At 40.1% G+C, this 13688-nt stretch overlaps 1 protein-coding gene and 1 long non-coding RNA gene across 3 annotated transcripts in view; one reads left to right on the top strand and one right to left on the bottom strand.

Moving 5' to 3' along the window:
- HGD (homogentisate 1,2-dioxygenase) overlaps positions 1–13688 on the top strand; it is a 101680-nt gene that overhangs the window by 13488 nt on the left and 74504 nt on the right. For both annotated transcript variants that reach the window (XM_072613893.1, XM_072613892.1), the window contains 2 exons: positions 10232–10303; positions 11421–11509. In XM_072613893.1, coding sequence (XP_072469994.1) covers positions 10232–10303; positions 11421–11509 — 161 coding nt within the window. The remainder of the gene's footprint in view (positions 1–10231; positions 10304–11420; positions 11510–13688) is intronic.
- LOC140506568 (uncharacterized) lies at positions 5872–8908 on the bottom strand. Its single transcript, XR_011967979.1, has 2 exons — positions 8220–8908; positions 5872–6581 (listed from the first exon to the last, which is right to left on the bottom strand). It is a non-coding gene; the product is annotated as an uncharacterized lncRNA (long non-coding RNA).

The raw sequence follows: 13688 nt of genomic DNA on the forward strand, positions 1-13688 counted from the left end.
TACAAATGAGGAAACTGAAGTCAAGAAAAAGTGGACCTACCCAGGGGCATACAGATAGTAAGAGGCAGTACCAAAATTCAAATCCAAGTCCTCCAACTCTAAATCCAGGCCTTTTCCACTGAGCTGTGTCTTTAGGAAATAATCAACCAAAAAACTCCAATCCAAATCAGATGCTCCAGTTACAGTCTCTTCCTCATTCCAACATACCTACAATCCAGCAATGTGGTATGATTGAAAGACGTGAGAAACATATTCACTCGAAAAAGACAATATCCATTGTGAAGCCAGGAAAGGTTTTATTAATTTTTACATTCATTCCTGAATGAATCAATGGGTAGTTCCTAATGGACTACTACGCTTGCTTTAGACAAATGCAAAGTTTATATGCCCTGTTTTTAATTCAAATTTCTCTCCTGCCTCCCATTGGCCAGCATTCCTCATTTTCTTTATAGAATGCCATGATATAAATTCTTTTAAAGGAATTCCCTTAATTAATGTACAATCTTTCTGGTGTCGATCTGAAAGTTTGGTTAAAGAGGCAAAAAACTAAGTGATAACTTAATTGAATAGGTGGTACAGTAAGATAAGAGAGTTGACAAAATGTCCATTGAAATTACAACCCAGGATATCTGTATTTTCTTTACCATTAACATGCCATAACATAGTATGTGTCCATAAAATATTAAGAAAAAGTCCCATTATTCAAGATAGTGTCTCAGCTTAAGGGTCTCATCCTCAATGGTCATAAACAGAAGAAAATGTTTCTTAAGTCAGCCCCATCTGGCCTTGTTGACATAGGAAGAGGTATTCTCTGAGTTTACACAGAGAAAAGAAGCTGTTAAGTCCAGGCTCTTCTTCTGGTCAGTTAGGTCAGGCTCTGACTCTTAATGAGAATCAAAATGATATTAAATGATTATCACTGGTATCACAGATATTATATATTTTCTGTGGAAATATAAGTTCAGTTCATTTCTTACAAAGAGCACTGAATCAAAATTCAAAAGATCTGGGTTCAAATCTCACCTCTCTTATTTCTGTGACTTAGGCAAGTCATTGAACCTCCAGGGCCTCAGTTTCCTAATCTTTAATATGAATGAAGAGGTTGAACTAGGTGGTGTCAGAGGTCCTTTTCAGGTCTTATGGTCCATGGCTGTTCTGAGGCCAATAGTTAAAAACATCTATAGTTTCCTATTGTTGGCCTCTGGGTCCAGAAAGCAATCTGCATTCCTCACTTTCCACAAACCACAGTCCCCCTTTTCTCTCTTGCTGTAGATGCAGCACAGCACTTGGGCCCTTTGAGGAAAGTACAAGCTCTGTCCTGATCACCATGTTCATGAGATGGTCTACAATCCCTCGATTTCACCCCATTCAGTTTGACTTGGCCATTACTTCCCACCCCCATACCCCAACTAGTTGAAATGCAATCCAGCTAATGGTTAAGGCAAGTCTGAGTACTATCCCCTCCATGTCACCAATTAGCTTTGAGAGGAGGAAATTGTGTGCAGAGAAGAGCCAAATACTATGTAGGCCATGGTTCTTTTCCTTTGCTCAAAGATGTCAGTGCAGACTCCATGTTACTGGCTTTAACTGGCCTGGACCTAATAGAACTCTGTTTTTGCCATAGACTTGAAGATGTATAGTGCAATCATGTCTGAAAACAGTCAAAATTCTTCACTTTTATCTGTTTATGGGTCACATTTTACATGTGATAGTCCTTCCAAATGGAGACGTTGTTTGCCTGAACATTATGCACACACCCATGCCCTTTGAATCAAAACATAATCCTCTGTTTGCTGTTGCTACAACTGCTAATGTGTTTCTTCTCTGGAAAAAAAAAGAAAACCAAAACAACAACAAAAATCCAAAAAATCTCACTCCATCCCTCCACTCTGCTAGATTCACTTTCAATGCCTGGACTTTTTTTTAAAATTGGAATGATTCTGCAAGCCAATCAATCTAGGTTTCATTTCCATTTGAAAAGGTGCTGAAGGGAGAATATATTTACTAGGGCTACTAGTATGGATATAGTATTTTGAATATTCATGTTCCACATAAGTTAAGGAATCATAAAACAATAAATTAAGAGCTGGAAGCAGTCTTACAAGACAAAGAGAGTAATTCGTGTGTGTGCGTTCATCTTTTGTTGCTGAAGAAGACCATGCCATCAGAGAAATAATGACATGACTTGCACTTGATTTTGTTTTGAGGGAGGGAGGGCTGTGCAGGTCACCAGCCTCACTTCTCCTCCAGAGCCATCTGAATCCAGTGACCAGATATTCATCAGGATGACTGGAGATGACCCAGGATGAGGCAATTGGGGTTAAGTGACTTGCCCAAGGTCACACAGCTAGTGAGTGTCAAGTGTCTGAGGTGAGATTTGAACTCAGGTCCTCCTGACTCCTGCACTGGCCCTCTATCCACTGCACCACCTCGCTGCTCCTAGAAGAGGAGAATATATGGTACAGAGAGATGAGTAAGTGAGTGTCTGTGATAGAATTTGAACCCAAGTCTTCCTGACTTCAAGTTCCATGTCCTATCTATCCCATGTTGTCTCACCAGAAGAGGGAGAAAACAGATATATTCATAGCTACCCACTTACCCCTATAGAAAATAACTTTTTTGGGAGGAAGAAGAATGTCTGTAATTTCATTGTTGTAGAGAACTCCTGAGGTGTTAATTCCTTCTACCAATGAAAGTCTCTAGAATTGCCTGCATCACTGAGAGTTGAATAGAAGCCTCAGAGAAATGTGACTAGGAATATGATAAAAAATGGGCCCATGCTATTTACTCTTAGTCGGTCTCCTTTGAAGTTTAGGAAAGTTGTAGGGTGCCTACTGTCTGGGGTACAGTGGAATGGGTCACCCAACCAGTATATATCAGAGATGGGACTTAAACCCAGGTCTTCTTAGCTCCTAGGTCAACCCCCTGTCCTGCCTGCCTCAAGTTTCTTCTTGCTCCAGTCCATCTCCATTCATCTACCAAAGTCTTACCATGTCAAGACCTGCCCCTCCTCCCCATCCCTCAGCCCCAAAACACATATACTCAAGCCCCAGAACCTCCAGGGTTAAAAACAAAATCCTTTGTCTGCTATTCAAAGCACTTCATAACCTATCCCTCACCCCCTCACACTCTCAAGCACACACACCTTACTCGTCAACAGTTACTGGATCCAGTGGCACTGATCCCTTTCCTATTTCACAAGCAATACACTCCATCTGTCCTCTCTGGCTTAGGTATTTTCTCTGGCTGTCTCTCTCCCCATATCTAGACTGGAATACTCTTCCTCCTTATCTCTGCCTCCTGCCTTTCCTGGCTTCCTTTTAGTCCCAATTGACATCCCATCTTCTATAGGCAGCCTTTTTCAACTCCTCTTAATTCCAGTGCCTTCTTTCCGATTTATTCTAAATATAGCTTGTTTGTATGTGTTTTCTTGTTGTCTTCCCTATTAGGTAAGCTCTTGAGGGTAGGACCATCCTTTGCCTCCTTTTGTACAGCTTTACACAGTGCCTGGTCCACAGGCAGTGTTTAATAATGCCTATTGACTGATTGACTACCCACTACACAAGGCAATCTGTCTAGAAAAGAACCTACAATCATGAATTCAGAACCAGAAGTTACCTTAAACACCATCTAGTCTAAAATCCTCCTTTTGTAGATGAGAAAACTGAGACCAAGAAATGTTAAGTGAATTTCCCAAGGTCACATGGGTAGAAAATAGTAGAGCTGAGATTTGGAACCAAGTTTTTCAAGTTCAGTGGATTTTCTTCTATACCGTATCACCCATAAGGTGTCTGTGGTTCAATTCCAAAGAGGCTATGTCTTGATCCCAAGGGGTATACGATCAGTTAATTGAATGTAGGGGAGATTGGTTGCCTCTGACCTTTCCTATCACAGTCAGTCATAGTGTCTCTAGCTACACCGCACCTATCCTAATCTCCCCAACACTCCTCTACCCTGCCTCCTTCCTCCACTGAGCAAGTTCCTAATTTCCCCCATTCTGAGATGAGTGTTGGTCCCTTGAGACAGTTATTACTTAGCCACTCCCTGGGTACCCACAGAAACAGCTACCCCAGTATCATCAGGAAAATTCTACCACTTCTAGAATTCCCGTGCCCTGCCCTCCAAATCATCTACTAGCAATGGCAGGCATCTTTAGGAGGCAGAGCTCTGAGCTTGGGTCATGACTGGTAAGAAAGGCTGCCCCATTTTTCTTTTGGGGTTGGACTGACTCTCAAAGGATGATCAGGCCTAGATGGGTTGTGATCTGCATTACCAACATCATTACATTATCTTCCCCCTAATTCCCTCCTTCTTCTGTGTTTCTATTGAGGCAAAAACTACCTTTCTAGTCACCCAAGTTTATAATCTTTCTTTATCTCTTCCTTCCATCTAGTTGCCTACAAACATCCAGGTCTCCCAGGTGTTCGGGCTATTTATGTTTACCTTTCCTTCATAGTCAAAATTCCAGAAAAAGTCACCTGCATTTGTTTCCCCACTTCCTTACTTCTCACTCACTGACTTCTGACTTTATCACTTGCCTGAAACTGACAGCTCCAAGGTCATCAATGATTTTTTAACTGACAACTCCAATGGCCTTTTCTTAGTCTTCATCTTTCCTTTTATCTGAACGCTAGTTTTCAGTGTCCTTTGCTGGATCGTCATCCATCTTCTGCCCCCTAATAGTGGATATATCTCAAGGCTCTGTTCTGAACTTCTTTTCTCTTTATACCCTTCCCCTTGGTTAGCTCATCAGTTCTCATGGGTCCAATTATAATCTTCATGCAGATGATTACAAAATCTATTTATTCAGTGCAATCTCTCTCATATTCAGTACAGTATTACCAACTGCCTGCCAACTATCTCTTAACATCTCAAACTCTAAATCTAAACTGAAACTCACCAGATTTCCCCTAAAACTCATCCCTCCACTTCCCAATTTCTAATGAGGGTACCCAAGTTCTTCTAGTCCCCCAGGCTAACAACCTTGGAGCCATCATTGACTCTTTCTTCTCCTTCAACTCCATCTCTTTCTTCTCCATCAACTTCATCTAATCACTTGTCAAGTCATGTTGTACATGCTTGCGAGACAAACTTTGTGTCTGTCCCTGTCTCTTCACTTACATATCCAGAAGAGAGTAGATGCTGAGGAAGTAGGGGAAGTGAGTGATGCTTTTCTAGAGCTTTGTCCATGAATGGGAGAAGAAACCTATAATGTAGCTAGAAGGGAGATCTTTTGCATGTCAAAAGAAATAGTCCTGTCCAAATTTTAATGGGTCAAATCAATTCTGAGTTCTGTTTCTTCACTCCTTACCTTCCCTGCTGTCTGTATGGAAACTAAATGGAGTTCTGGGATAAGTCTTGACCCAAGGACACAGAGATAACAGTTCAGGCTCAGAAACTGTAGAAGGGTAGGAGTAGAGAGGGAAATCTATTAGATCTAGAGAGGAAAAAATGGCTTCTTGTTAGAATGGGGCTGTCATGAGCAGTGCCAGAGAGGGTCTAACATACCAGACTAAGGTATTTGGATTTTGATCATAGTATTTTATGCCACAAAATTAGATGATTTATCCCAGGGACAGTATCAGCTATATAGAGAAAAGAGTAGGGGGTCATAGATTGAACTTGGGGGAACATAGATATCTAGGTACTAGAAGAATGACAAAGATCTAAGAGAAGTTTTTATTAAGATATTAAGAAAAGATGAACAACTTTGAAAGACCCAAGAACTCTGATTAATGCAATTAATGCAATGACCAACCATAATTGCAGAGGATCAGGAATGAAGAATGCTACCTATATCCCCAAGGCAATATGTGGTGACTATGAATATGCTGGCATAGTTCTCAGTAGCAAAGTATAAAAGACTCTCCATATAGAAGTAAAACATTTATTCAGACATCAGAAAGTCAAATCCCAAAACCAGAAAGCAAAATTCATCATGGTGATCAAGAAGTTAATAAACATGATCACAGCAGAGGACAAAGCCATTCTCAAATCTCCCCTCTCTCAGCCAGGGCCTACTTAGCATCAACTGTCAAACTGTGTCAGTTGGGCCCATGTCAGTGGGCCTGTGTTCTTTCCTCTCTGACCTGACTCCATTTCCTCTCTGATACTTCCTCCCAGTTCTGCTCTATCCTTTCTGTTCTACCCCTTCAGCAAGCTCTTCCCACCACATGTGACCCAGGCTTCCAGGGGATCCTAGCAGATCATATGGGCCTATTAATTAAATAGAAAGAGCTTTCCATTTTAAATTGCTATTACATTTGGCCCCAAGATCTTTCATAATCATTACACAGGTTAGTCGAGCAACTGGTATTACAAGCACGTCATCATTCCCCCTCAACAAATGGGGCCCAAAATCTTGAGGTAAGGGGCAAATGTCTCTTCTTCCACAACTACTTCCTGCTGAGATTGGATGTAGAGCTGTCCCTGCCCCAAGAGGTCCCATTTGAGAGATCAATTCTTTAGTTGGCATCTGGAGTTTGGTCAACTTCAGGTTCAGAGATGACACATCTCCATCATGGATAAGAGGTGACATCTGACTTAAGTGATCAGGTATCTGCAGGTGGAGGGTACTAAGCCTATAAGAAATAAATCTAGTAAATAAGTTTAACAGATGAAAACACAAAAAACAAACAAAAAAACCCGCAAGGAAACAATAACCAGAAGCAGGGTAGATATAGGGTCAGCTGTGGTTCTGGAGTCCATAAACCCACTATCACAGCCTCATTCATAGTAGAATATATGAGTTAAGGGTACAATTTGGTAATCACACTTACAGTATTATCTTTCCCATGTGCTATCATTCCACAGCCTTTGGAACATCGTCTGGCTTCCATTTTACCCATACTTTAGCTCCCGATTTTATTCTATCAGTAGAACCCAATCCTTCGGTTACTCTGCTAGTTATTTCAGAGGAAGGTTAGGTTTTCACAAGTGGTCTTGTTTCACAAGAAATAATAATCACTTGAACTATTCTATCATTTTTACAAAACTATATGGGTCTATCATCTAAATTTTGGAATGTTACAACAACTTCTCCTTGATAATTGGAATCTATCACTCCAGCCAATACATGTATTCAAGCTGCCAATCCTGATCTGAGCTGGGGTTTGGCCAACTTCCTATTCTCCCTGAAGGTGCAACAAACTTGGATACAAGGGTTCAGCAGGATCTGTAGGGGCAGTTCTTACTTCTCTATTTCTCTATTTCATCTAGTATCAAGTCCGTTTTCTCGGTATATTCTGTATAGTTCATTAGTTGGAATACCATCTATGCTTCTAAAATCTACCCCTGACCTCAAAAGAGCAGTAAACAATTCTTTCCTTGTTGATTTATTCTGATTTTGAATCCACTGGCTATTTACTCTTCTCTCTCTAGCAGTGTTGTCTTTTCCCCATCTCCTAAGTCACCTAACTGTGAAATCTTATCCAGCCCTATTTCCCTAATTATTAGAGTCAAAATCAAGTGCTTATAAGTAGGAGGAGCTGTCTTCACTATCATATTCCTATGGTATACTTCAAAGGGAGTATCACAGTATGTATCTACATTTCTGGTCATTATGGCAGTCTTCATTACCTCCTCCTTTAACTTTCTTATAGAGTCCCTAAGGAATACCAGGGTCTGTCCCCACTAGGCCACATAGAGTCATTAGGATACTGCCTACTGCAGCCTTCTGCAGCCAAAGCTAACAGATTGGTTGTATTGTTACCTCCTTGCATATTGTAATCTCTAAAAGTTTGCTGTACAAAAGGATTCTGATTAATACCTATAAATTTTAGTCAACGGGATCAATAGCTATTCCTCCAGCTCTATCATCACTGATTCTCACCATCCAAGATATTGATTCTCCCATCCTTTGGGTGAATTTACTCAAAATTTCTGTGATCTCTTGCTGAGTAAAATCCTCAATTATTTCCCTAAACACTGAGTTACCTCCTTGGTTCTCCTGTTTTAGCCTCACTATTGGGCATGCTTCTGACTGAGAAACTTCTTCCTCTAAAATTATTTCACTTCCTTTGTCACTGTGGCAACTAGGCTGGGTCTATACAAAGATCAGATGCACATTTCTTTTGTTAGCCTTCAGCTTCTTCTGAGCTAAATGAACAACCTTTCCTTCCACTTGAAACCCCTCCAGATTGCTCTTATACTCTTTTTCCATCTGAATTTCTACACATAATACAGTAAACCATTAGTAAAATCCAAACTCTTCTACTTACCCCTGCCAACTCCTTCCCTGGAGTTATTGGCATTCCTTGCAAACACCTTTCCAAATCTCCAGGTTCCCCCTCTTGTAACCTCACTTCCCAGTTTTCACAGGGTTCAGTGCTTTTAGCCCATTCCCTTGCTAGTGAGGAAAACAGTAAATTTTCCCATCCTGGGATATTAATGTCTTCCTCTAAATCATTTCTGCCTCCAAATAGAGATTTTTTACTTTGTGATCTTGTTAGCGATGCCAAATGTATCGCCAAGGCAATATTCACAGCACTGGTGGTAACTATGAATATGTCAGCATAGTTCTCAATCACAAAGTATAAAAGACTCTCCATATAGAAAGCAGAAGAAAAACATTTATTTAAACACCAGAAAGCCAAATCCCAGAACCAGAAAGCAAAATCCATCATGGTGACCAAGGAGTTAATAAACATGATCACAGCAGGAAGTAAAGCCATTCTCAAACCTCCCCTCCCCCAGTCAAGGCCTTCTCAACTGTCAACTGTAACAATGTATCAGTCTCAAACCTCCCCTTCCCCCGTCAGGGCCTTCTGAACTACTGACTGTAACAATGTATCAGTTGACCTGTGTCATCTGGCCTATGTTCTTTCACCTCTGACCTGACTCCACTCACTTCCTCCCAGTTCCGTTCCACCCTTCAGGAAGCTCCTCCCACCACTTGTGACGTAGGCTTCCAGGTGATTTAAGAAAATCATATGGGCCTATTCATTGAGAAAGATCTTTCCATTTTAAATTACTGTTGCACTACCCTATTCCTGACAGAGAGTCAATGGGTTCATGATACAGAATGAGACTTATGGTTTTGGACATGATCGATGTAGAAATTTGTTTTGCTTAACAATTCATATTAGTTATAATTTTTTTTAAATTTTTCTTTAGGGGACAGTTAGAATGGAGAGAAAATAATAGCCTTTTAATTGAAAAATATAATAAATATTTTTTAAAATATTAAGAGGACAAATATGGTATTATTTCTTACATGCTAAATAAGAAAAGATTTATAGACTCAGAGTATGCAAAGATTCAAAGAAACATATATACACATATAGAGATGCTCTGATATAGAGACTGTAGTCTATATCAACATATACTCACAAAGACAAAGATCAGTAACATGAATGACCTTTGGAATCACCTGCGTTGATGGACTGCTAGGCATCCCTTGTATACTGTTAGCACCCTTTACACTACTATACACTGAAAGGCTCTGGGTCCATCCTGGGGTCATGAGCATGGATACAGTTGGTTTTCAGAAGTCTACTTCTTTCTTCAAGAAGAGCACTGTCTGGTCAATATGCCGCTGGTGTGGCATGTTAGGATGAGAAATTATCATCACAGCAAGAACTTGCAATGGTCTGAAAGTTGCTTCTCTGTCACCTCTACTCACTAGTTGTGTTCCCTGGAACCACACAGAGCATGTCCAATTACTATTATTAGCACATAAACTTTTTGAAAACACACTCTATGTCAATTTTCTCTTCTAAGCTAAACATCCACCATTTCCTTCAACTGATCTTAAAGGACATTAATTTCAGGAGCCCTTGCTTACTCTCCTTGGGATGAATTCCGACATATCAATTTATTGTTGTTCAGTCAAAAATAAAATCATAGGAGATAGTAAACTTTCCATAATAAAGAGTTCAAAATGAAACTTGACTAAAGGCTATTTGTCAGGTGTGTGATAGAAGGAATTCTTGCTTCAGGTAGGGAATTGAACTATATGACCTAAGTCTCTTCTAACTCTATGGGTTAGTGGATGTGAAAGAACACAGCTCAGTGGATGTCAGAAAGGGTGGGAAAATAGATAATAGCTGAGACTGTGAAGACTAGTGGGTGCCAAAGCAGGTGAGGAATGAAGAAGGTGAGTCATCACTCATGGAACCATTGGGAGCTAATAATTTAGCTCTCCTGTAGACACAGTTGTAGAAGTTACAAAAAGCTTTTTGAAATCCAGCTTCTTCAGTTCACTTATGTGTTACATCTTTCTTGACTGCAGTACATTTCGGGATTTGGAAATGAGTTTGCCTCAGAGGATCCACGCTGCCCAGGAGCCCTACCAGAGGGACAGGTATGGAATATTCAGTATAACTGATTTACTATCTCTGATGGAGAAGGAAGGCTTCATTATCACATGGCCAAATCTTCATGTGGGCTTCAGCTAGTCACTAAAACAATCAGGAGTCATGTAAGATTTTCTAGACAGAATTTAAGTTCCTTGAAGACAGACTTTTTTTCATTTTTGCCTTTGTATTCTCTGAATCTGGAATAGTGCCTGTCACCCAGTAAATTAATAATGATTGTTAATGCATTGGTTTGCAGTGTTTTATTATGTAGGCCATTGATGTACAATGAGCAAGTGGGGGTTGTCAAGGTCCAATTGCTACATAATCCCATGCTCAATGTGTATGGCATGAGCTAATTACAGGATTTCCCAGTATGTGTGTGTATGTACGTATGTATGTGTATGGGATGACAAAATTCCCTACTTAAATTAATTACTCAGAGGCCTCTCAAAGTGATGACAGAAAGTTTATTTATTCAATTCTCGAGAAGCGGGGCAATTCCTCCACCAGGTGGTCTGGAGCAGGAAAAGCTGAAGACAAAGGAAAAGCAGTGATATATATAGACCCTAACGCAAATCTCTCCTCCTACCACTGACCATTATTCTCATTAGCTGAGAATATGATCTTACATTCTAGACAAGAAATCTAGCCAATCCCCTTTGAAATGAAGATATCGAAAAGTTATGTAAGTATTATCCAGTCACTGAGACCCTAATATACTACACAGTCTATATCCTTATATGAAATTATTCCACTCTAAAAGTATTGTAACCTGAGCCTCTCAGTCTCCTTTACCCCTGGGAGAAGAATTACAATCTGAGAAGTCTTCACCGAATCTATTCCACTCATATGTATGTGTGTATGTGTGTGTTGGAAGGGAGCATTTCCCTTAAATTAAAAGCAGATTTAATCCAAAACTAAACTCTTCTCTATGGACATATGGTCTCTCAGGGTCTAGGGGTTCATGAAATCAGTCCTCTCCAATCCTGTGCCATCATTTATACATTTATGCCTGGGTTTCTCCAGATGGAATTTTATTTTATTTTACTATGAGTACTGAACACCTGGAATCATTTTTCTTTTGGAATAGTTTTTGTTACTTATTATCTTTTAAAATTTCAGAATAATCCTCAAGTCTGCCCGTATAACCTGTATGCTGAGCAGCTCTCAGGATCAGCATTCACTTGCCCCCGAAGCACCAACAAAAGAAGGTACAGAAACCCTGACCACTGCTTTCATTTGTAGACTAGGGGAGAATTATGGGCCAGAATGTATGATTCTATTACTTTATGACTGGAAACATATGCAATTGAAAATGCCTTGTTGACTCAGTAGTGCCTTAGAAAGAGAGAAGGAAGTTGACTATGGTTTATAATTCTCTCAGCATACAGATCCAGGACATTTTGTCCAGTCCTCACAATTTTACAGATGAGTGAACTAAGGCACAGAGAGGGTAAGTAATTTGCCAAGTCTGTGGTCATAACCCTCAGAGGAGAAAGGGGATAGAGAGTAAAGGAAGACCTGATTCCAAGAACTCTGAGGTCTAGAACTTTCCAACAGCACCTAAGGCTGAGCCATAGAGTCTCAGAAAAGTAATATCTCAAAGTTGCATCCCTAGGCTTTTTTCAGAAAGGCCTCATTATTGCAAGTTTATTTAAAACCTAAAGATATGGTAATGGATGTACCAAGTATAGCTAAAGCAAATGCCTGGGGTTGAAGGGAGAGGGTCAGTGGGAAACACTACCCCCCCCCCCCCAGCTCCCCTGGCCACTTTCCAGAGGTTGATATCTAGTGGAGACATACAATCGCATACCCATTTCTGGGAAATTTCCCAGGAATCCTAAGTATGCAATCATGTTCTTAAACACTAGAAAATCACCTGGGTCTGAGTCACCTTCTGTAAGCAACCAAAACTGCTACAAATTCCAGAGGAGCAGAGAATCACTTTTCCTCTTTAACATTTTCTTCCATACCCTTCTCATCACCTGCAAACATCCAAAACAACCATACAAAACAGAAATTAACTCCCAGGACCTAGGTACCATCGTTTTCAAAAATCTGTTTTTGATCTCAGTATTCAGCCTTCCCAGAGTCCCTATCCTGACAATAAGGTAACTTTTCCAAACCCCTATGTCTGCCTTTTCCCCAGCCTTAACAAAGTCAAATGGCCAGTAAACAAAGGCAACCCCAGAATGATCGTGCTTTCAACATCTTGGAGCTGGAAGGGACTTTAAAGTGCATAGTGCAAAGACCACTGGATTTTATTTCAAGTCTACCACACCCCCATTCTGTCATTTATTGCGTGACCTTGGAAAAGTTAATTCTAATTTCTGAACCTTAGTTTCATCATCTTTAAAATGGAGATAATGACATTATTACTATGCAATAGGGTTGGAGGTTTTGAAAAATGTGTATGAGTTTTTATTATCTAGTCTAATTTCCCACCTGATGCAAGAACCTACCAATACTGAAAGCTATCCAGATTCTTTCCGAAAATCTCCAGTGATGGAGATACTCATTACCTATATAAGGAAGCCAATTCAATTTTTGAAATGTTCTAACGCTTAGAAAGTTCTTTCTTTATATTGATCTCAAACTACAAATTTTTCCCTGCAAGTTAATGTCTTAGGTTCCAAGAGCAGCCCTCAGAGTCACGTAGAGTCGCTCTGTGGGAGAATAAGATACACACAGCTGCAAAGCTTAAGTCAATAAAAGGTCATTCCTTGCTTCCCCAGAGCTATCAACCATTCCAAATGAATTTCTCCATCATGGGAACAGGTTCTGAGAACCTGGTATGTGAAAAGTATTCTCTAACATTTGAAATCAGAATGGTCTAGAAACTTTCCGAGTGGTAAGGAAGACTTCAGAGGCAGTTGGTGGCATAGTAGAGGGTTGGACCTGGAATAAGGAAGGCTTGATTTCAATTTCAGCCTCACACATTTACTAGCTGTGTGATCCTAAGCAAATCACTTAACTTCTTATCTGTCACAATTTCCTCATCTGTAAAATGGGATTAACGATAGCATTTACCCTCCAGGATTATTGTGAGGATCAAATGAGATACTATTTGTAAATTGCTTTGCAAACTTTTAAGGCACTATGGAAATGCTAGATATTATTATTACTTCAGTGGTTGTATAGAGTAAGAAGGGAAGTTCACGTTCTCTATTTTGTTTTTCGTTTCTGTTGATGTCACCTTCTCATTCACCTTTCTGGTCATTTCCATATGATGGAAAAAAGGGGATGATCCTTTGTTTTGGGTGCCTTGGTAAATGCTGATGCCTAACCGCTAAGAGAGTAGTGGATTATCCATGTGACCATCAGTGCTTTTGGAGGTAAGCAGGGGAGTTAGGGCTGCTAGCAGCATAGCTCCACTAATGAGCACTGAGT

Source organism: Notamacropus eugenii, chromosome 5, assembly GCF_028372415.1.
Source record: "Notamacropus eugenii isolate mMacEug1 chromosome 5, mMacEug1.pri_v2, whole genome shotgun sequence".
Lineage (NCBI taxonomy): Eukaryota > Metazoa > Chordata > Mammalia > Diprotodontia > Macropodidae > Notamacropus > Notamacropus eugenii.